The sequence below is a fragment of the Tripterygium wilfordii genome, chromosome 16 (assembly GCF_013401445.1).
Source record: "Tripterygium wilfordii isolate XIE 37 chromosome 16, ASM1340144v1, whole genome shotgun sequence".
Lineage (NCBI taxonomy): Eukaryota > Viridiplantae > Streptophyta > Magnoliopsida > Celastrales > Celastraceae > Tripterygium > Tripterygium wilfordii.
The window spans coordinates 1,278,464-1,301,487 of NC_052247.1; the positions used below are offsets into that span (position 1 = coordinate 1,278,464).

General features: G+C 38.3%; 4 protein-coding genes across 6 annotated transcripts; 1 reads left to right on the plus strand and 3 right to left on the minus strand.

Annotated features, from left to right (window-relative positions):
- Positions 1 to 4,747: 4,747 nt before the first annotated feature.
- On the minus strand, positions 4,748 to 9,071 carry LOC119980514 (glycine-rich RNA-binding protein RZ1C-like). Of its 3 annotated transcripts, none has more exons than XM_038823237.1 (4): positions 8,942 to 9,071; positions 8,720 to 8,855; positions 5,374 to 5,876; positions 4,748 to 5,225 (listed from the first exon to the last, which is right to left on the minus strand). In XM_038823237.1, the coding sequence occupies exons 2-4, from the start codon at positions 8,828 to 8,830 to the stop codon at positions 4,964 to 4,966; spliced, it is 876 nt and encodes a 291-aa protein (XP_038679165.1). In that variant the 5' UTR covers positions 8,831 to 8,855; positions 8,942 to 9,071; the 3' UTR covers positions 4,748 to 4,963. The 3 variants fall into 3 exon arrangements, with proteins under 3 accessions (XP_038679165.1, XP_038679167.1, XP_038679166.1); XM_038823239.1 differs by lacking the exon at positions 8,942 to 9,071 and adding an exon at positions 6,410 to 8,554 and having other exon boundaries at positions 8,720 to 8,857; XM_038823238.1 differs by lacking the exon at positions 8,942 to 9,071 and adding an exon at positions 6,410 to 8,600 and having other exon boundaries at positions 8,720 to 8,857.
- A 96-nt stretch (positions 9,072 to 9,167) lies between these two features.
- Positions 9,168 to 11,000, plus strand: LOC119980515. The gene is made up of 3 exons (XM_038823240.1): positions 9,168 to 10,217; positions 10,437 to 10,540; positions 10,706 to 11,000. Exon 1 carries the CDS (start codon positions 9,482 to 9,484, stop codon positions 9,947 to 9,949), a length of 468 nt encoding a protein of 155 aa, XP_038679168.1. The 5' UTR covers positions 9,168 to 9,481; the 3' UTR covers positions 9,950 to 10,217; positions 10,437 to 10,540; positions 10,706 to 11,000.
- A 106-nt stretch (positions 11,001 to 11,106) lies between these two features.
- LOC119981241 (putative F-box protein At5g55150) lies at positions 11,107 to 12,327 on the minus strand. The gene has a single exon (XM_038824296.1). It carries the CDS (start codon positions 12,325 to 12,327, stop codon positions 11,107 to 11,109), a length of 1,221 nt encoding a protein of 406 aa, XP_038680224.1.
- Positions 12,328 to 17,560: 5,233 nt separating this feature from the next.
- Positions 17,561 to 22,432, minus strand: LOC119980513 (ACT domain-containing protein ACR10-like). Its single transcript, XM_038823236.1, has 6 exons — positions 22,049 to 22,432; positions 21,369 to 21,590; positions 20,537 to 20,642; positions 18,505 to 18,841; positions 17,965 to 18,249; positions 17,561 to 17,858 (listed from the first exon to the last, which is right to left on the minus strand). Exons 1-6 carry the CDS (start codon positions 22,200 to 22,202, stop codon positions 17,721 to 17,723), a joined length of 1,242 nt encoding a protein of 413 aa, XP_038679164.1. The 5' UTR covers positions 22,203 to 22,432; the 3' UTR covers positions 17,561 to 17,720.
- Between the last annotated feature and the right edge of the window lie 592 nt (positions 22,433 to 23,024).

Below are 23,024 nucleotides of genomic sequence, written 5' to 3' on the forward strand. Positions count from 1 at the left end.
ATCATTAACATTTAATTAATTATATTATTTGAATTAATTAATTTAATTATACATAGGGAGTATATTATAATTATAGTATAAGGTATCATTCATATACGATTTGATAAGTCAAAGTGATATGGCAACAGATAATCATCAAGACAAATAGTATTATTAATTGTTTCGATTAGATAATTAATTAAAAGCTTATTAGATGACTATCTCATTCATGATCAACAAGAATAATATAATAATTTACGTGTGAATCGATCTTCTTGTATATATTGAAAAAAATCACATGAAATGTGAGGTGTAATGCTTTGCATTATATACTTGGTAAGCTAAGATAGTGAAGGTTACTTGCCCTCACCATCCTTCCTACTTAATTTCAAAATATTAATTATTAAGAAAATTAAAATCCCAATCAATTAACTTCACCATATTCATGAACATATATATATACTTTGGTAACCAAGAACGACACCATATAAGTTTACCATTTGAATATCTTATATAGGGCCTAAACTCGAGCCGTTACGCCTACGTGCACAAAAATTTCCTGCCAAAGCCTAACTCATGGCCACAATAATATTACTCCTAATGAGAATTGAATTCAGGAAGTTTTGAGTTCATACGGTTTTGTTCCAGAGAGACTCACCAATATTAGACTATCAGCGAAATGGTTTCCATATATATTGTCTACCATAGTTTATTTTTCTTCATTCTTAGTCCTTGTTGACTAGCTCATCTATGCAATGCTATGTTTAATTAAGACATGTTCAATAAATTTGTTGTACCAATATTTATTTTTGATTATTATATTGGATATATAAAACTTTTACATCATTTTCTTTGAATGTTAACTATATATATACACAGTTATTGAATAATACAATGACGATTGGGGGTATCCGGCGATGACTGGTTTTGTGTTTTTTTAATTCTCTTGGTCGTAATCCATCTTTATGGTGGCTCGAATGTCTATGAGCCTCAATTTTTCTTACCTAATTTATTTGGGTATATGAATACAATAAGGTCTATGACTTTATTTAAAAAAAAACTATATATACACACATACTACCAAATGCATACCTTGATTTTTCTTGCATACTAGTCCAATGTTCATACGTATTGAATAAGCCAATTGACAACAGTAGCTCTCGATCCGTTATGGATTAAAGAAGAGAGAATATTGTTTTAATTAAGACATATTCATTAAATTTGTTGAACCAATATTGATTTTTATTTATTATATTGGGTTTATAATATTTTTTACATCATTTTCTTTGAAATTTGAATGTTAACTATATATATACACACACATACTACCAAATGCATACTCTGAATTCTCTTGCATACTAGTCCAATCTACATACGTATTGAATAAGGTAATTGACTGTAGCTCTTGATCCGTCATGGATTAAAGAAGATTTAATTAATCAATTATGGATCAAATTGGATATTAATCTAACATACATTATTAATCAACAGTTGGCAGCTTCTCCCAAGTCAAAGTCAATGTGTTGACTTTTTTAGTATATTGGCATAATGCTAATCCAACTAAATAAGAAGCAAGTTCCTCTTATTCAATGCATGCATACATACATACATATATATATATATATATATAATATGTTTATTTTTTTATATTATTTTCTTTTCAAACCGTTATATATATGACGAAACTATTATTTATGCATCATGCAAACGTCATTTTATAGAAAATAGGACTTTAATTCTACTTGCTTGCACAATTGGAAAACAATTTTGAGAACTTTCCTTCTCTACATCAGCATCTCGACTAAATATCATCCATTTTGCATGCATGTCCCTCTCACTGCAAGAAACTACGTATGTAAGCCACCCAAATATCACACATTTTTCTTCTTTCTTTCTTAACAGATATCATATAAATTTATTCTTTAAACATTCGATATGGGCCTAAACTCAAGTCATGTAACCCGCACGCACAGAAGTTTTTCAACTGACGAAAAAGTAAGTTATACCAAAATTCAATATGTGGCCATATCAACCCACAAGGATATTGCTTTCAATAAGTATAAATCTCAGCGCATGCGTGGCCGATTAGGTTTGCTTTTGTGAATTATAGTTGGCTTGGTCAAGCACATGCATGTCTACAATTAGTTGATTATTTAATGTTTTAATTCCTCTTGGATGATATTTACGTTTACCTTAAATTACATTAATTTGACTTTTTTATTAGTATATTCCACTTCTCAATTATTCTTATGCCTATGACATCATGAAATTGAATTTTTTTTCTCAAATAACAATTACTTAGTTGGCTACGGCAAAAAAAATATCAATTAATGATTCCTTGAAGGTGACACTCAACATCAACACATATTGTTTTTTTTTTTTTATCGATACCATATAAATTTGGTCTTTTGAGTTTCAAAATTTAGGCATTAAATATAGGTTTAAACTCGAGTCATTATACCCAAATGCACAGATATTTCTCATATTCTTCTTCAATCACCCTCATTTAATTTTAGTTTATGATTTTGTTGCAAATTAAAATGGCTGGATAATTAGCATCATTATCTTCTTAATAACATTTCATGAAATACAACCTTTATTTTAACCTTCAAATATCAATAATTGAAGTAATCAAATTAATTAATGACCATTAATTGGCTGAAAACCTGGTCAATGCAACTCTCCACACAACCCTCTTGGGATCCATCTCATATCGAGGTCCCAAAAAAATGTTGGGGAGGAAACTGAAAATTTATTCTAATTATGGTGCTAAATGGAAATTTTCGACAATCGTGGGCCAGTCCTCCCCCCCCCCCTCCTCTGCTCAGAGTCAATGCCACGAGCTATACGGCGCCACACTATCTGTAATTCTGACTTGTTTTTCTCAAAAAAAAAAAAAGAAAACAGAATTGTTTAGTCAATGCATTGAATTGTCTATAAAGTTGAGAGTTACTATTATCAACTAAACACAGTGTAAAGTAAAAGTATGGGACCAGCAAGCCTTGGAATTCCATATTTCCATGCCCACTCGAGCCATATTTCCTGCAGGAGAATATGTTGAAATGGATAACGAGTGCAAGTCAAACAAACTCTTGTGTTGAGTTCATATTCACATTTAATGCCAACGTGTGTCCGTATCAAAAAACCACTTGAGTGATAGTCTAATTGGTGATTCTGAAACTGCATGGACATGCTATCTGGAGCAGCTATCCAGACAGGTGGAGCGATTGTCTGAACAACCACTGTTGTGCTGCTAATTATCACCTTGGAGTCAAGCCGCTCGAACACTAAAGATAGTCGATCGAGTGGTCCGGACAGCAGGCATGCATCAAGGAGCCAGAAGACAACATGTCCGAACAGGTCCACATGTTGTCTGAACATATGGAGCCAAACCATATGGACTCGGGATGTATTGAGTTCGATTTTCACATGGAACAATACCCTTATGACCACATGTTAAGCTTTTACCTAACTTACATTGTTGACAGGTGAAAATTTTTTGTGCGCACGAACCTGACAGTTTGAGTTCATACGTATATAGAATATCCAAAATGACAACTCTCTACGGCGTTGTTCTCCATCGATAAAAAGAAAGCATGTGTCCAGGAAGAAACTGACTGAGAAATGAATCAAAACAGATATGAGTTGAGAATGAAAAGAGTGAAGTAATATGGTTTTAAACCAACGAGAATGAAAAATCACAAACATCCCTAAACAACTTGGTCGACATTAGGTATTTTCTTCATGATTCCTTGTTCTATTCGATGACTACAACAAATACAAACCCTACCTCCAAAAATCTCTACTAAGCCCCTTTTTTAGACCCTTGAAGTGAACCTTGAATCACTAGTGGCCGTACTTATCACATCCATACGACTAGTCGTCTCCTATCCCAATCCCCCCCACTACATGCCCTACTACTCTGCTAGACGTGGACATTCACTCTTTAGAGCCTATGAGGCCCATAACCTTCATATCTGACCTCCCAAGTCAGACGAGTTGCAAGCCAAGATATGGACAAGGGGTAGAGTAATGCTACGGATCCCCCATTTATAACCTCATTTTACTCCAAATCGTATGTGACATGTATAATAGTTATTGATTATAAATACATAAGTAAAACCCACTTAATATCAAACACTTCACATAAATTGAGGGTAAAATGAGAGTCTCAAGCATTTTTCAAAGTAGAAGTTACATAAATTCCATATGTTTGTCAAAATGGGATCCCCACACTTTCTAGTGCATATGTTTATCAAAGTAGGATCCACATACTTTTTGAATTTGATAAGCAGACAAAACATTAGGATCCACATACTTTTTGAATTTGATAAACAAACTATGCGTCAGTAATTAAGATTACTGCAGGACAATGCACGGAATGTGATTAAGACTACTACAAGACAATGCAGGGAATTCCTGTTCTGGTTCTAACTAAGCTGGTTCACCTTCTCCACATCAACATCTTGTGTGATGTCATTTGAAGAGAAAAAGACATCACAGGCACAGCAGAGATCAGAGACCAGTGCCGGTCATAAACTTAAAAGAGTGGCATAACCATTTGAAATAGTCAACACAGACAACATATCATCTATGCTTTGTACTCGATTTTCCTGTGGCATGATTCCTGCTTAATAAAGACTTAAGATGGGTAGTTCTGAGTTATTTATCAGAAATAAGACAAGGAAGCCGGCCAATATCGAATTCTGCATTTTTCATTTCTTCACTTGGTCTCCCTCCATATCCAGGCAGAATATATGCATCCATATCAGACAAATAAAAACAAGAAATAACTAAATCATGCTTGCGACCATTAACATCCTGTTCATAGCAGCTGTACTGTCTATATGCAATTTTCCAAAATAAAACGAATAGAGTGATGATAATTTTTGAGTCCTGCAAAATGATCTAGCCAAAAACCCAAGTACTAAGACTTGTGCTAAAACACCTAATGAATTCCGGTTACTTATCCACCATCTAGGGCTTAGTAGCGCTCAAAGGAAGATGGGCGACCACCCCTGCTAGGTCGGTCATATGGAGCTGGAACTGGAGCTGGACGATTCCTGTAATTCCTTCCTTCAGTCCGGGCAGGCCCCCCAGCTCCATACCTATCACCACCTCCTCGTGGGCCACCATCCCTGTCATAGACTCTGTCCTTGGGATAACCATTTAGAGGGTAACGATCTGACCCACCATACCTATCACCTGCAAAGCGATCGGCAAAACGATCTCCAGCAGGTGGGTACCTGCATGGTTTAAAAAAGATTTATGGCATATAATTAAATGGCCACAAGACTTGCTATTAAAAGTGGACGATCTAAATGCTAATAACTTATCCATAGTAACAGTTCAGAATAGAGATGAAGTTGTATTTTGATAATCTCACTTAAGTACCTGTCACCAGCATAGCGATCACGGACTCCAAATTTATCTCTGCCATTAAGGCGGTCCCGGTCCCTATCTCCATAGCGTCCTCCATCATAACGGTCATCAACATAACGATCACGATCTCCAAAGCGATTGCCACGGCTACCTGCTCCTTCAAATCTAGAATGTGAAGAAAATGACCCTCCACCTCCAGCTCGGCTGCCACCACCAGCTGAAGGGCAATCTCTGGCCCAATGCCCGGACCTTCCGCACTTGAAACATTCATCTTGTCCCACAGGTCTGTCACGTCCCCCATAGCTTCCCCTGCCACCTGATGGATAGCTTCCTCCCCTATAGCCATAATCTGCATCATCGCCCCCCATTTTTGGTTGGGCCTTGTTTACTGAGATGGTACGATCACCAAACTCACGTCCATGCATCTCCGCTATGGCATCTTCCATCCCCCGACGATCTGCAAATGTAATAAACCCAAATCCACGAGGACGGCCTGTGTCTCTTTCCAGCATGATCTACAAGAACCACTAGAAAGGTGACTCCAAGCAATAGCCTGAATGCAAATAATCTCATGCAATATGGAAAAATTGCAGAACTAATATACTAGCATTAAAAAAAGGATTTAGTTTCACAAAAGATGAGCATTCAAGGCAAATGTCCATTTATGCTCAAATCTAAGTTTACAACCACTATGACATACAAGCCTCAAATCCAACCAAACAATTATGCGACATCAAAATATAACACAAACAACTTGACCAGGAAGGCGAATCAGTGCCGGTGGAGCTAGTGGAAAATATGTGATTGGATAATACGTCTATCATAACTACTTATCATTTAGTGCTTGAGAGTAATTGCATTTGGCAAATCAGTGCAAATAATTATCCTAAACTTCAATATATATATAAAATAGAACAAGATGCAAAATCCATTTTGAAACATCCATCAGGAATGATCGAATAGTTCAGTTTTAGGTTCATCAACTTCAATCAAATAGAAATAATTAACAAAGATACAATGCACAAAAGGCAAAAAGAAGATGGCTTACATTTTCTTTGTTACACGAGATAAAGCCATTCAATGTGCTTGATAGCTCAAGGAGTTCATAGAAAAAACAGAAGAATCCGCAAAACTCTATCATTCATCACATTAATAAGTGACCAAAGACCTCGATTCACAACTGATATTCCGATAAACTGTTATATTCCTGCCATGCTCTTGCAACAATTTTTCCCAGCAAAATAAATCGTACTTAGACTGGTCATTTTATTCATGCTTATAGCACCCTTGACAACATATCAACTCCGAAGAAAAACCCGATAACAATTTATCAGCCCCCAGTCCAAACAAAAGTCACTTGACAGGGAGATACAAAAATTTGAAAATAAACATAACTTACTATGATCAATCCTTCTGCGAAGTGTGATCCAACATTTAACAATCTAAAATACAAAACTAGGCGACCCCAAATACTTCTTTGTTGGTACAGTTATCATTTTGGTTCCGTCTTCAGGTTTGATAGATCCAGTCAGAGGCTGACTTGCTGACTGAGAAGCAATCAGAAATGCAAGTAGGAAACCACCGTGCTTATGCATTCACCACGACGAGTAGATGAAAGTCAAGAGCACCTCCTAACCATTATTTTGATGCAAAACAAAATTTTTAGCCCAACAACCACGAATTATTCCAAACACCAGAATTCCCATTTACTCCAGTTTTTATTATCACAAAATTGTAGATTATTATCACATAGTCGAGGGAATAGATGACCGGTTAAGAGAAGAAAGGACAGCGGATATACCAGGTACAAACATCGAGAACCCTGATAAATAAGATTCAGTGATCCTGAACACCAAAAAGAAATCACCTCCTTAACTATTCATGTCAAACATTAAGTCAATGATGTAACTGCTAGCAAATCAGAAGTAACAAATTCAGTATCATTGTTTGCTCCACCAAATCCAGGTTCAGCAATACAGAATGCAGTTTTGAAACTTTCAGCAAATCAAAGAGGTAAATTCAGTGTATTGGTCACCGAGGCGTCTAAAGAGCATGAGTGTTGAGGAACCATGAAGATCCAACAACTGCGTAGCCTATACTTCCAAAGTACAAAGATGGAAAACAGGGTGGCCAGAAAGGAAATAATCTGATAGACTGGAACTACCATGACAAGTTTAGAATGCTAAACCGGAAAAATTGCCCAACAGTCATAACCAAACCAATAACTGAAAGCTACAATATAATTTTTATCTCCTGATCCCTTCAGCAGGTATGTTAGGCATTACTACCTTGTTACTAAAAGACCAATCATCAAGAAGTGCAAATCAGCTCATATACTGATATACAAGATCTCCAAGAATATGGTATCTCAAAGATCATCAGACAGAGTATCTTGTTTTCACTCCAAGTTACTGCTGCTGCACATGAATGACGTATCTGGTACTTGCTTTGGACTATCCCAAACGCACTGACCATAATCTAAACTCACGGAACACAACATACTAATCAAAGTTCTTATGCAAACTCTAAGATGAACAATTCAGCACATAACATTCCTGATGGTAGAATGATGTAACATCTTCCATTAAACTTCACTGCGTAAACACAAAGATATTTAGCAGCACCAGATAATTCTCTAGATTCTCTGGAGTTGGGAACATGTTGTCATAAGGCGCCATCGAACACATCAGCATAAACGCCAATGGCATGAATGGATGAGCAGAAGACTGTTTCTGACATACTCCACGTAAAAACATGTAGTCCGAGAGTAGTGTAGAAGTTGGGAAAGCCACTTGAATAACGAAAGTTTATTTGGAAAGCTGAAACAAATCTTCAAGCAAATGCATGGGCATTTCAGACATTAAAACACTGATCTATTAGGGCTGCTCAGTTACTCAGTCATGAATCCAGATCGATGGAAGCTGGTTGACACAGTGAACTTGGCAAGAAAGAAAGAGCTCTAGAAGTTTACTATATAAACATAACTTGTTAGATGAATCAACCACAGCATTATAACCCTTCCATATCGGTAATTTTGTTTCTTTTCTGGACCCAACTGCAGTGCTCCATGAATACAAACTCTTCTGAGCAGACAGCCGAACCTTAAATGCCTTTCACAAACCAAAATCCACATATTCTGAACCAATCTGTAGTTCTTCTCTTGGATAATTCAAAACTAACTGTTCATTATGATCTAAGCACACAAAAGGCATCGAGCTTCAGCAATAATATCACTAGATCTATGATATCTCAAAAGATCACAACCAACAATCCACAAACAACATAAACAAACAGGAGGTTAATTTGATTGAACAAAAGAGGTAGGAAAATATAACAGCAATCAAAGATGGACGAATACCTGACTCTCGATAATTTTCCCGAAACGACTGAAAGCATTCTCGAGCTGTCGCTCAGTGACGTCAAATGACAATCCTCCAACGAATATCCGGTTTTCTTCCTTCCCAGCCATCTCTCACGTACAAGGCACAGAGTTCCTACACACAAAAAACACGATTAACCCTAGAGAAACCCTAGAATCCGCAGTTCGCTGCAAAACCAGAGACAAGAAGAGAGATTTTACCTTTCGCTCCGCACGCCGACAGAGAAATTTTGCGTCTTCTTTGGTTCGGGAGCGCGAGAAACCCTAGACAATCCAGTGACGATCTACGATCTTGTCGGGTAATTGGTGCCACGACAACACGGTAATTTAAATATATATTTATAAAAAACTGAAAAGGAAAGTTAAATGCAAAATTACCATTAAGCCCAAAGTATTCAATAAGTGGGGACATATGTGACTAAACCATTGTTTACATACTCGATGTTTCAGAAATTTCTTGATTATATCCTCCAAGTTTAAAATTTATTGATTGATGTTATCAAATTTTACCAATTCTGTCTCCATTTTGAACAACATTATAAAAATCGGGAGTCTGAGTTGATAGCGCTTGCAGGCTTGCACACAGTTTAAATGCTTGACTCATCATTCTTGAGGGAGTCACAGTCCCCAACCTCAAGGTGACAGCGGGCAGTGGAGAGCCCAATTCGTCGATTATGAATATGTCAGAGAGAAAGGTTGAGACAGCAGTGGAATGTTGAGTTGAATGCCAATTCGTCGATTATGAATATGTCAGAGAGTCATGAGAGTGAGATTCAGGGAAGTTTGGGAGATGCTATTGAGAGGAAAAATGACTATGGCACATGGGCCCAAGATCATATTGAGATGCAGAATGAGTGTAGGGATGATAATGGGTCTAGTAGGGAGCAGTCTCATGATCTTGGAGATGTTGAGAGGGAGAGAGTTGGGCAGATTGTTCGTGGATGGATGGAGAGTGACATTGGCGAGGATACGTCTAATGTATCACACAGGAATGGTAGTCCAAGAGCAGAATGGCTTGGTGAAACCGAGCATGAACGGGTCAGCATTGTCAGGGAGTGGGTTCAAATGACGAGTCAGCAGCGAGGATCTTGTGGTGGGCAGAGGGTGGATCAAGCTGCTGTAGTTCATAGGCAACCTGACCATGTCCGTGAAGGGTCACTGACAGACCAGGATGAAGGGCAGCCGAGCACATTCATAGAGACTTGCTAAGGTTGCGTGGAAGGCAAGCTCTGGTAGATTTGCTTGTCAGGACCGAGAGGGAAAGGCAGAGAGAACTTCAAGGTTTATTGGAGCATCGAGCTGTCTCTGATTTTGCCCACCGCAACCCGCATTCTGGTCTGTTTCCCTTGACCACCCAAGTTCCTTTTTAGGTCTTTTGTTCTCCCCCAAAGATTCTCTGTGATGCCCTCTTTGTGCAGACTGGATCGGGGTAAAATTGAGGTGCGCAGTGAAGCTTCTAAGTCCTGCAAAGATAAGAGTGAGTTCTAATGTTTCTTGTGACGTGATTCAACTGAAAATTTAAGTTGCTTTCTCTTCATATTCAGTGATGCACTTGAAAGATAACTAATAGCAGCGGATTCTGCTTTAGAGGATTCCCTTTCTTGAATTCTCATTGAACTTAGGACTATGCAGTTGCCTTAGGTTCTGTTTTTGTTCGTTTCTATTATTGATTTGAAAGGGTGCCATGACGTTGCAGGGTTAAGTGCACGAACGCCAGATGATACATCTAATTGGATTCATGTGAGGAAAGGGACAATGCTGTGTTTGTTGTGATAGCCATATTGATTCTCTATTGTACAGGTACGTCTCCTAGCGTATTTTAGATCTCTAATTTTACATCTTGTTCTACCAAAGAGTAGTAGACATCATCTTTGATGATTTATACCTGGGTATTCAAACGTAATTATATCTATTTCTTGTTATTTTTCTCTTTATAATTTCTGTTTTCATTGGTAACTTTTGCAGGTGTGGCCACATGTGCACTTGTTTAAAATGTGCTAGTGAGTTGGTCGGTCCATGGTGGAGGAAAGTGCCCGTTGTGTAGAGCACCAATCGTGGAAGTTATCCGAGCATACTCCATACTGTAAGAAGTAGAATGATGGTGGTAAAGATTCATTCGATCCAATGTCAGTTCCTTTTAATGATCAAGGAGCCGAGCAACACTGTGTTTGTTTTTGGTTGCATGTGCCAGTGTTTATGATGTGTATAACTGGAACAAAATAATGCCCCATTCATTCATTCATTCATAATTTCTCCTCTATTAATAGACTGCATTAAGTTTTCCAAATGGATGAATAAGCATATGCATAGATAGATAGATACATGTCAAAGAAATTGGGAAATACTCAACCTGAGTTTGATTCGGTCTATTTTGGAGTAACCCAAATCGGAGGAGAATTTGGAAGTTGAGAATTTTCCAAGTAGAGTGGCTTCATAACACAATTTTCTTCCATGTTGAATACACCCATGCCGTAACTTTGTATTCTGTCATCACTGAAATATATTCGGTTTCCTTGATACCCAAAAACATTAGGGTTTGGGAGAGAAAAGGATTGATTCTTCCCCAAAAACACTGCCTCTCCATCGAAACTCTCGACTTTTATACAAGTTGAATTTGATCCCAACTTATGTACTTCGAAACCACAAGTTTTATAACGATATTTGCGCCGGGTATAATGCGCATCAAATAGGTTGTAGACATCTACTTCTCCTCCATTCTCACCCAGGGATTCTATTTGCTTGATGACCTTGCGTCCATTTCGTTTATAGCAAACTTTATGCCAGATTCGAAATAATTCTCCGCGGGATTCCATTAGATGCCAAAAGGTAATCCTACGGGGTATTGGGTAATGCGGTTTATAATGTCTTGTCAGTATTGCTTCTGTTGTGCTGGTAGTAAGATCACAAGCCAAAATCTCCCCGAAACACGACACCACATACAATTTCCCATTGAAATATATGGCATCTGTCAATGATGACGAGTCGGAGTCTGAGTTAGAAAGACGTTGGATTGGTGTCCAAGCTTTGTCACCCAACTTGCAAAAGTCCAAGTGGGAATAATCGTGAAGAATCATGACAATGCAATCATCATCTGATGATGAATCAGGAGTTTTAGAAAATATGAGTTTGCCATAGCACATATCTTGCTTTCCATTAGACACGTGGTCTCTCATCCGATTACTCACAGGAGGAAGATCTATACGAGTATCTGAGAACGGATTCAATAAGTACATCTGCGGCTTCTCATGACTCGATATCATCCCAAGCCACCCTTGATAGGATCCACAACAGAGAGCTTTATGCCCGAGTCTGATTTGTGGCGACTCATCTCTTTCTTCTTTATTGACATCCTTGCCAACGACTGAAAAGGGTAGGAGACGACGCAATTTGCAACTAATGTCATAGTCAATCTCCGGGACCATAAGACAAGGAGCGCCGGAGGGGACATAGCAGCTGATATACTCCATAGCAGCACTTCTCCATGATCTGCAAACATAACTAAATCGATAGTAATCCGGAAGATCAGTTATCTTTTTCACTATAACAAATAGGATATCCGGGTGGAGATCAGTACCCCAGTCTGCCATGTTTTGGTGCTCTCTTTTGTGCCGACAGTTGTGTGAGAGCAGAGTTTTTATGCAACAAAGTGCTTATATAATATTGTATGCTTCCAAGTATTGTTGGACAAGCAGAAGTCTGAAAGTTGTAAAAGTTTGAAGTATATCCAATTACGTATTTGGTGAATTAGCAGCAATAACAACAACTCTTGTTGGATAAGGACAAGTCTCTGGACAATTGTATGCTTTCAAGTATTGTTGGACAAGGAGAAGTCTGAAAGTTGTAAAAGTTTGAAGTATATCCAATTACGTATTTAGACTTTCTACTTATGTGTATTTGATAAGTGTTGAACTAAATTCAGAACTGTGTCATCTTAGAGAACCATGTTGTTGGGGAGCTTCTGGAATCGAAATCATCTCAACAAGTTGACATGAACACTCCAAAATCAATGATGACGGATATGAACCAGAACCCTGATACTGAAGCATCTCAAGCCACCGGAGGCTATAGTATTGGTTTTTGCGAAATGAAAGGCCTGTTGAAGAGGAGAGACCAGCTTCAGTGGCTGCAAGCGAACTGGTTCAATTAAGACAATGCCACACGTTTCCGGTTTAAGGTTTGTGATCTTTTCTACTAGTCCCATAAGCCAAATAATGTTCTTAAAATATTTTTGTTCGTCTGTGCGAAACTCTAGTGATATGTTTTGTCCATGTCATGTACCTTTTGTGGCTTCATAGTAGTGCATTTTATTTAGGAAAATTTTGGAAAGAACTGATATCTAATGAGAATGGTAAAACATTGCTTTGGAGTTTGGACCATTGGTGTGTTTGTGTATTACTTTACTGGAGGTGTTTATTTCTCTGGCTTGTTTGTATAGAAGAATCTTGACTGTTTACGGACCATATAAATACAAGTTGTAAATGTTAATTATGTCTAATAATTAAAAAATTCCTTCGCTCTTATAGGGAAGGTTTCCGCTCTAGATTAGAAACTATTTCAATTCTGATTCTACATCGAACAATGATGTCAATGATTCTAGGAATGATAGGATTCAAGCAAATACTACACAGGATGTACAAGTCGAAATTAATGAGGAGTCACAACCTCAGAGTCAGGGGACTGACATCCATAACTTGTCTGAGCCAGCAACCAGCTCAGATAGCAACACAACTTCTGATAACATGAATTGGCAAGAAACTGCTAATCAGCAAGATGATTGAAGTATATCCAATTACGTATTTGGTGAATTAGCAATAACAAGAACTCTTGTTGGATAAGGACAAGTCTCTGGACAATGAAACAATAACGAGAAGAAGTGGCCCTTACAATTCTAGGGAGCTGCATCAGCCCTTACAATCATTCTAGCGAGCTCATGTTTAAAACACAGCCAGGCATGAGGAACTACATCAGTTGGTAGCATATAATGATACTCGTTGGTTGAGAGTAGGCTTTGGTAAACTATATCATATCCAGGGATGGGATTCACGATTGTAACATTTTCGAGTTGTACGTTCTGCTCACCCATGTGAAGTCCCCAAGCGATGCGGATTGCTCTAGCTAGGTCGTCGAAGTTTTCACATTCCTGGACATCGACGTAGCACCTTATTTCCAGATAGTCTTCTACTGCTTCGAACAACCTTATTTCCAGATCGTCTTCTACTACTTCGAACAAAGGCACGGGAGGAAGTTCTTCAACTTCATCGTCTAGGCCTACTAGTTCGTCTCCAACAGGAAGCATTTCTTCAACTTCTTTGTCTAGGCCTGCCAGTCCGTCTTCAACAGGAAGCATTTCTTCACCAAGTTGATCACCATCAACTTCATCGTCTAGGCCTACCAATTCGTCTCCAACAGGGAGCATTTCTTCAACTTCTTTGTCAAGGCCTGCCAGTCCGTCTTCCACAGGGAGCATTTCTTCAACAAGTTCATCACCATCTTCCACAGCCCTTACAATCATTCTAGCGAGCTCATGTTTAAAATACAGCCAGGCATGAGGAATTACATCAGTTGGTAGCATATAATGATACTCGTTGGTTGAGCGTAGCCTTTGGTAAACTATATCATATCCAGGGATGGGATTCACGATTGTAACATTTTCGAGTTGTACGTTCTGCTCACCCATGTGAAGTCCCCAAGCGATGCGGATCGCTCTAGCTAGGTCGTCGAAGTTTTCACATTCCTGGACATCGACGTAGCACCTTATTTCCAGATAGTCTTCTACTGCTTCGAACAACCTTATTTCCAGATCGTCTTCTACTACTTCGAACAAAGGCACGGGAGGAAGTTCTTCATCGTCTAGGCCTACTAGTTCGTCTCCAACAGGAAGCATTTCTTCAACTTCTTTGTCTAGGCCTGCCAGTCCGTCTTCAACAGGAAGCATTTCTTCACCAAGTTGATCACCATCAACTTCATCGTCTAGGCCTACCAATTCGTCTCCAACAGGGAGCATTTCTTCAACTTCTTTGTCAAGGCCTGCCAGTCCGTCTTCCACAGGGAGCATTTCTTCAACAAGTTCATCACCATCTTCCACAGCCCTTACAATCATTCTAGCGAGCTCATGTTTAAAATACAGCCAGGCATGAGGAATTACATCAGTTGGTAGCATATAATGATACTCGTTGGTTGAGCGTAGCCTTTGGTAAACTATATCATATCCAGGGATGGGATTCACGATTGTAACATTTTCGAGTTGTACGTTCTGCTCACCCATGTGAAGTCCCCAAGCGATGCGGATCGCTCTAGCTAGGTCGTCGAAGTTTTCACATTCCTGGACATCGACGTAGCACCTTATTTCCAGATAGTCTTCTACTGCTTCGAACAACCTTATTTCCAGATCGTCTTCTACTACTTCGAACAAAGGCACGGGAGGAAGTTCTTCATCGTCTAGGCCTACTAGTTCGTCTCCAACAGGAAGCATTTCTTCAACTTCTTTGTCTAGGCCTGCCAGTCCGTCTTCAACAGGAAGCATTTCTTCACCAAGTTGATCACCATCAACTTCATCGTCTAGGCCTACCAATTCGTCTCCAACAGGGAGCATTTCTTCAACTTCTTTGTCAAGGCCTGCCAGTCCGTCTTCCACAGGGAGCATTTCTTCAACAAGTTCATCACCATCTTCCACAGCCCTTACAATCATTCTAGCGAGCTCATGTTTAAAATACAGCCAGGCATGAGGAATTACATCAGTTGGTAGCATATAATGATACTCGTTGGTTGAGCGTAGCCTTTGGTAAACTATATCATATCCAGGGATGGGATTCACGATTGTAACATTTTCGAGTTGTACGTTCTGCTCACCCATGTGAAGTCCCCAAGCGATGCGGATCGCTCTAGCTAGGTCGTCGAAGTTTTCACATTCCTGGACATCGACGTAGCACCTTATTTCCAGATAGTCTTCTACTGCTTCGAACAACCTTATTTCCAGATCGTCTTCTACTACTTCGAACAAAGGCACGGGAGGAAGTTCTTCATCGTCTAGGCCTACTAGTTCGTCTCCAACAGGAAGCATTTCTTCAACTTCTTTGTCTAGGCCTGCCAGTCCGTCTTCAACAGGAAGCATTTCTTCACCAAGTTGATCACCATCAACTTCATCGTCTAGGCCTACCAATTCGTCTCCAACAGGGAGCATTTCTTCAACTTCTTTGTCAAGGCCTGCCAGTCCGTCTTCCACAGGGAGCATTTCTTCAACAAGTTCATCACCATCTTCCACAGCCCTTACAATCATTCTAGCGAGCTCATGTTTAAAATATAGCCAGGCATGAGGAATTACATCAGTTGGTAGCATATAATGATACTCGTTGGTTGAGTGTAGGCTTTGGTAAACTATATCATATCCAGGGATGGGATTCAATAGTGTAACATTTTCGAGTTGTATGTTTTGCTCACCTCTGTGAAGTCCCCAAGCAATGCGGATTGCTCGCGCTACCTCGTCGAAGTTTTGGCATTCCCGGACATTAACATGGCACCTTAGTTGCATGCTGTCACCTTGTACTCGTTCCAACAAAGGAACAAGAACTACTTCAACTTCATCGTCTAGGCCTACCAGTTCATCTTCAACAGGGGGCATTTGATCATCAATTTGAGCAGTATCATCTTCCACAACATTTTCCTGATTTATCAAAACAATTTGCGCAACAGTTTCCTCCAATTCTTCCATAATTTTGCGAATCTCATGTGTTTCCCCACTGCCCTCTTCTTTTGGTTCTTCCAAAACTTCTCTTAAAAAATCTTCCCGATCCCGGTTTGCTGTAATGTCAAAAGAAAAGCTACATGGTAGATTTCTTTGTGAAGCATCACCAGAATGCGACATGGTTCTTGATACGCTTTGTTCTTCTTCTTCTCCTCCCTTCGACTTACTTCTTGATCTGTTCTTCCCCAACGTGAAATGGACAGCATCACCAGAATGCAGTATGGTTCTTGATAGCCTTTGTTCTTCGTCTTCTCCACCCTTCAACTTACTTCTTGAACGAATCTTCCCCAATGTGAAATGGCCAGCATCACCAGAATGCAGCATCGTTCTTGATAGCCTTTGTTCTTCTTCTTCTCCTCCCTTCAACTTACTTCTTGATTGATTCTTCCCGAATGTGAAATGGCCATTATTGAAAAGAAGTGCTTCTTCTTTCTTGATCATCGATGGACTTCCTTCTTGTTGATATCATCTTTTATTGATCGATTCTTGGCCATTGTGAGATGACAATTTTGAAGAGAACAATGGTGGTCGTTGTTTTTGATTCAGAGTGGAGAGTGTCTGGGTTGTTGAATCCAAGAATGCTTTGAAAAATTGTTGAACAGTTATGATGGGTGGTCTTGGTATTGGCAGTTATATACTGTTTGGATTCTCGATTTCTGTTATAGCACCAACCACCAAGCAAAGAAAAAAACGGTTGTTAAATATCTGTATCGCCGACATCGTGAGAAAAATCATCCAAGACACGACGACATGGGACTCCAAAACCCCCGATTACATGAGTCCCAGTTCCACGCGCAATGACAAATCAGAATTATATAGAGCATTTGCATCCAGCTAGCCATGCATGGCCAATTGCATAGAACAAGAAATCATACCATTTTAAAGTTGAAGTGCTTCAGCTTGAATAATGAACAATATTCTTGGAAGTGACAATTTTGATGGAGGGCCATTGAAACATTATTATTTTATGGCTGAAAACCACAACTCTCACTAATAGTTGGATCCACCAAAGAGCAAGGAAGACATTTTCTTCTATGGTTTCATAATCCTTAGGTATTCAGCTTTCTGAAATTGATAAATGAGTATCAAATGCAGCTCTCACATAAAAAGGAGAAACTGGATTTTAATTTGGGCATAAGATTATCTACATTTTGTAGCCAGTTTGTGACTAGTTAGTAGATTCAAATGACTAAAGGATAAGATGCTGTACAATGATGGTAGATACTTATCTAAGTAGCTTTACTCCCAACCCATCAGTTTTTCTCTAACACCTTCTTCAATCTTCTTCCTTGGAACGGCAGAACCATCGGCTTCATCCAGTAGTATTCTGTATGCTTCCCATTCCCTGTCATGGATCATGTGTCTCCCTATCTCCACCTGCGAAAGATTCAAAAAACAGAAGTTAAAGGCAGCATAAACAGTTTTATTTTGATACACTAATTGCATAAACATGTGGTAGCAAAGAAATGCAAATCTGACTTACTGAAAAAATGCGGGTTCTTAGAATCTTGAGTGCAAGGGTAATGTCATGGAAAACAAGAGGTCGGCCCTTGCCGGACAATTCAACTGGGTTTGCTACCAGCAGCTCAACATCGGGGCCTCGGCTCACCACAGCCACTCTAAGAGGTCTTGAGAGTTCCATTCTCAGGCGGGCGCACAGTGCATTTTGCTTGTTCGGGTCAACTATCTTCTTACCATCCACTTGCATTATGAACAAGTCCAACTCACAGTTTCCTTTTGGGTTTGCAAAGAACCTTCCGTAACAAACCTGACACCCAACATATAGCAGAAGTCAAGTGCATAACCTCAATAAGTAAAGCTGACAGCTTCTGCTTCTAATGAAATACCTTTCCACAAGTTTTTTGCCGGACATCCCATGATGGATGTCTATGTTGAGATGGATATCTATGTTGAGATGGATATCCATGCATTCTGGTTAAGTGAGTCTCATTTATCATTCCATTCAGAATGGTCATGTATCCCTAATATTTAGATAAACAAGTTCATGGATTCAATCGCGTACCTGGATATTGTAATCCTTTAACGTTCTCATTATGTCATAGATAAGACCTTTATGATCCTTGCAGAAGATTTGGACAAGTGTGTGAGAGCGACTGAGAGTGTTGTCCATCGTGACAGATAGCGGGTTGTTAGCAAACATTCCATTTGAGTGTTGCTCAGGCAATTCTAAATGGAACATATCTTCAGTGATTGCAGGAGGAAGAAATGAGGAACCCTGCGGACATGCAGTAACTTCTGGGCCAGCCAATTCAATCTCACAGCTCATCAAGGTGTCCCCTAATACATTTTTCAAAAACTGAATTACTTCCTCCTGCCGCTTTCTTGTATGAAGAAGTTCCCTGAATAACAGAAGAGAAGAGGACCAAATAAATTAAATGATCAGTAATTAGAAAACCGTTGTAGCATAAATGCGAATGATTCGTTGGATATATGGACACACAAGAAAAGATAAGATAAGAAATGAGATTATTAGATTTACCGTAGAAGTAGCACCAATTGAAGATAAGTAGTGAGAAAACAGTTTAAGATAATATGGGCATGTACGACATAGAGATAGAAGTGCGGCGGTGAGAAACATAAAGAGAATTTGTATAGCAGAGAGTAAGAAGCGGAGATGAAACCTAAAAAGATATGGCTTGAAGTAGTAAGAAAAGATATAGATTCAATAGTACTTGATGAAAGTATAATCCTCGATATAAATGAATGATAGAAATCAATACACGTAGTGGATTCTCGTTGATTTTCTCAATGAATCATGTAGCCGACCCAAAACTTTTGGGATAAAGATTAGGATGATGATGATGATGATCAGTAAGAGAAAAAACATGTGGCCCAGCGGTACAATTGTAGGGGTGCAACCTAGAGGTGATATGTTCATTTCCTAGAAACAACCACTCCACATGTTACGTGGGGGTAAGGTCTGCATACAACTTGCATGTCCCTAACCCCTCCCATTGCAGGAGCCTTGTGCATGGGATTTATTTATCTTTTTTACCTTTATGATCAGTAACATCATATCAGTAAATGCATGTCAAAAAAGGTGCATTCAAGCATGCTCAAACCCAATTTAAAATGCTTTTATTTGACTGCACATGGAAATGAAGATGCCATATTAGGGAACTAGGGGCTAAACCAGAAAATGGAATCACAAAACATAAAGTAGAAATTGTAAGGCAAATAATCAAAATTGCTTATGTTTTAAGGCAAACAGAATAGGATTATGCGTCTTCCATTAGATGGTTACCACTCAATCACAGCTATGCAGCATTCTCTTTCAGAAACCAGTTACTATCTGTTTCCACTAGAATATTTTTAACATGGAAGCAGTAAAAGCACTATGGAATGAGAAACCATGAAACCCAATAATCTAATCATTATGAGTAACATTCAACACAAAAGGGTGAGAATAAGTAAGCTCTTAAAAAATGATGAATCCAACTTGCAAGTGAGCTGCTGTACCAATGAAACTTTCTTTTATGTTAGGTTGGATCTGACCCTTCCTCGACCCACTGTTTTAGGCAAAATACACATAGAACCACCACCCGCTTCAAGTTTGTCTGCTATTATGCCCTAGACTCTGAATGAGCAGCTAAGACATCTATTATGCTATAAACGAAGTCGGTGAAGATATGTGCACCTTTTACCATTGTCACAAGAACGACAGCTGTCAACTATTATTTATTTGTACTCAAAATGGATACCAATTCTATCATGTCTTCTTGCATAGGATTTTAGTTAAATTTATCAACTCCTAAAACAATTACAACTATTTTTATACCCAAAAACATGGATTTAACGGTGGCTGATTGATAAGATTTACCACAGGAGAAAAGGTATGGGAAACTGGCAGTACCATATCAAGAAACTCATTAGCTTGTTAAAATTTCAACAATTGTAGAAGTCAAATGTATGAATAATCAAAAAGCAAAAACTGAATAATTAAAGAAGCAATGCCAATGGTGATAGAAAAACGATAGTAAAATTGAAGACTTGAAACACCAGCTCTAAAGAAAAACTTTTGAAAATTGACAAACCTTGTGTCAGTGACGAAAAAGAGGTCCATCACTCTCCCATCTGGAGTAGTTGAAACCTTCACTCTCTTTATTGTAAGCTCTAGCTCACAAAGAACCTCAGTTACATCTATAATTTAAAAACAGAACTTTTAGGAATCATTTTTAGTGCCATACACAAACTCCAAAACCTCTAGAAAATCACACTCATGCACAGAAAAGGCAAAATCAATATAAGGGATAGGATCATGAATTTATAGAGAAAACAACTACACAAATCCAGAGAGATTATAAGGACAATAAGATGCCATAAATTAAAGAAATAGCCCTTTTCTTTTCTCTTTTTGAAGCCATTAAAGAGAATTATCCCTCTGGTTAGGGACTTTGAATAATGGTAAGCATAACGATAAAGTTATTTCCTAATGAGATCTCACTGCAATACTGCATTTATTCTTCTTCTGGTTATCCCTATACCCTTTCGATAGAACTGGTGCATAGTCTGTTCAATCGGGATAGAAATTAAAACCTAATCTATTTCCTTGCCCTCACGGTCCAATATAACGTAGAAAAGCAGATGAAGTTTCTTTTCAAGGATTACCATATATATCAATATTCGTCTCAAAAAATCACCTGCTTATGCTGCCATATCTTAAGTTAAATGGTAACTATTTGAATTGCATACAAAACAAAGGACTGGTATCATCTTCCTATCCACGTTAACAGCATGTATCAACCCAATATGATTGACCCATTATCCCTATTCTCTGAACTAAAATGATGATCGAAGAAAATTTACCCACATCAATTAGACAGCTTTTGGAGAAGGAAAAGAGATTTCTTTAGTTAAAAACGTTACCATGTAAAAGACCATCACGATCGCAGAAGCACCAGAACTTCAACAGAAATACATCAGGTGACTTCTCTTGTTGGTTTTGCAACTCATAAAACTGTATTCCTGATGTTGAAAAATAAGGGGGGCACACCTCCAAAAGCCTCTTCTTCAACAAACTCCACCTTGTAGTTGGCTTCCCCGCTACCCAAAATACTATATAACACCATTTTCCATCCGTGGAAATATCTTCAAAACATACATAAAACAGATAAATCACCAAGAGATAAAAGTGATAAACCCTAGCTTACCAGTCCTGATTATGAAACACATTAGAGAATATTTAACCCAAAGTTTTATCCAAGAAACCATATGCATTCTTTTAAGTTCATTTTAAATCCAACAAATGCAAAAGTAATACACAATAAGGATATACTGTTAATTACAAGATGACCTAATTACTTCTTCACCTTTAACCCTTGATCACATTTCAAAAATGCACTGGGAAATTTCACGACCAGAACAAACCCATTATTTGTTTTTCTCAAGAATCTCAGATCTAAACAGTAAAAACATTCCACAAAGAAACATGATAACCAATCCAATGACCCACTTCAATTGCTAATAATATCAAGACCCCACTAAACCTAAAGTAACTCAAAACAATAATCTGAAATAATCATTCAAAAGCAGCCAATCAAGCTTACCTCCTCTGGTAATGCTCAATCTAAATAGCAAGATAATCCTACACAAATCAGATCCCAAACCAGTCTTGTCAGGACAATTGACAGTAATAATAGTGGGATCCCCTGGCTTCTCTGCTTGACTAACCACCACCACATCATCATACAATATCCCCATTTTCACCCCTCTCTGGTCGAACCTCCTCCTTTTCTTCTTCTTCCTCTTTCTTCTGCTCTGTTCTTGCTCTATTACCACAGAATACCCAGATGGGTAGTTCACCTTTTATTTTCTTTGTTGGTGCTGTTTGTTGCTTACTGGGTTAAATGGATTGGAGATTCCGTCAAAAGAAAGACCAGGAACAGAATCAACAGATACAAAAGATCATACCTTTTCTGTTTCTCTTGCCAGGAACTTCAATTTCTCGTGCCCCTGCATTTACGGAAAGAAATACACGAAATTAAAAACGCGGTTAATCTGCTACAGTTAGTTTTATGGGATCAAATAGAAGGCATTGATGTATTTACTTTTTTTTTTTCTTACTTTTAATTTTCTATACTTTTTTGGGTAAATTATAAATTCTATGCCTTTTCAAATTTTCCAATCCAATTCAATTTAATTCTCTAAATTAATTCAAATTGCCTAATAGAGAATTATATGGGAATATTTATGAATGAAACAATCAATAACCATATAAAGAAACAGTATAGATATAAGAATAATTACATATGATCAAATAAGGAATCAACAACCTAATCTAAGGGTTTAGAGAAAATATTCATTTCTTTAAAGTTGCGAGTTCAATTACTATCAAATTTGTACATTGAATTTTCATGTATTTTGCCAAGTATACTTGATTTTTTTTTCTTAAAATACCGTTGAGAAATATATTTCTCATTGAAATCGAATCTTAAACACACATAAACCTAACCCAATCAATTACTAACCGAGCCACCTGTTGTTGATATACTTTATTTGTCCGTTATTTAAAGGCATGTGAGA

Bases quoted from the DNA above. Each gene is read 5' to 3' on its own strand.
- LOC119980514 (XM_038823237.1), bottom strand. From the start codon at position 8,830: ATGGCTGGGAAGGAAGAAAACCGGATATTCGTTGGAGGATTGTCATTT. The intron at 5,877-8,719 runs GTATTCGTCCAT...TGGTTCTTGTAG, and splicing joins GGAAAATTATCGAGAGTCAG to ATCATGCTGGAAAGAGACAC. The intron at 5,226-5,373 runs GTACTTAAGTGA...TAAACCATGCAG, and splicing joins GATCGCTATGCTGGTGACAG to GTACCCACCTGCTGGAGATC.
- LOC119980515 (XM_038823240.1), top strand. From the start codon at position 9,482: ATGAATATGTCAGAGAGTCATGAGAGTGAGATTCAGGGAAGTTTGGGA.
- LOC119981241 (XM_038824296.1), bottom strand. From the start codon at position 12,327: ATGGCAGACTGGGGTACTGATCTCCACCCGGATATCCTATTTGTTATA.
- LOC119980513 (XM_038823236.1), bottom strand. From the start codon at position 22,202: ATGGGGATATTGTATGATGATGTGGTGGTGGTTAGTCAAGCAGAGAAG. The intron at 18,842-20,536 runs GTTTGTCAATTT...TCTGTTATTCAG, and splicing joins TTTTTCGTCACTGACACAAG to GGAACTTCTTCATACAAGAA. The intron at 17,859-17,964 runs GTAAGTCAGATT...AATCTTTCGCAG, and splicing joins TAAGAACCCGCATTTTTTCA to GTGGAGATAGGGAGACACAT.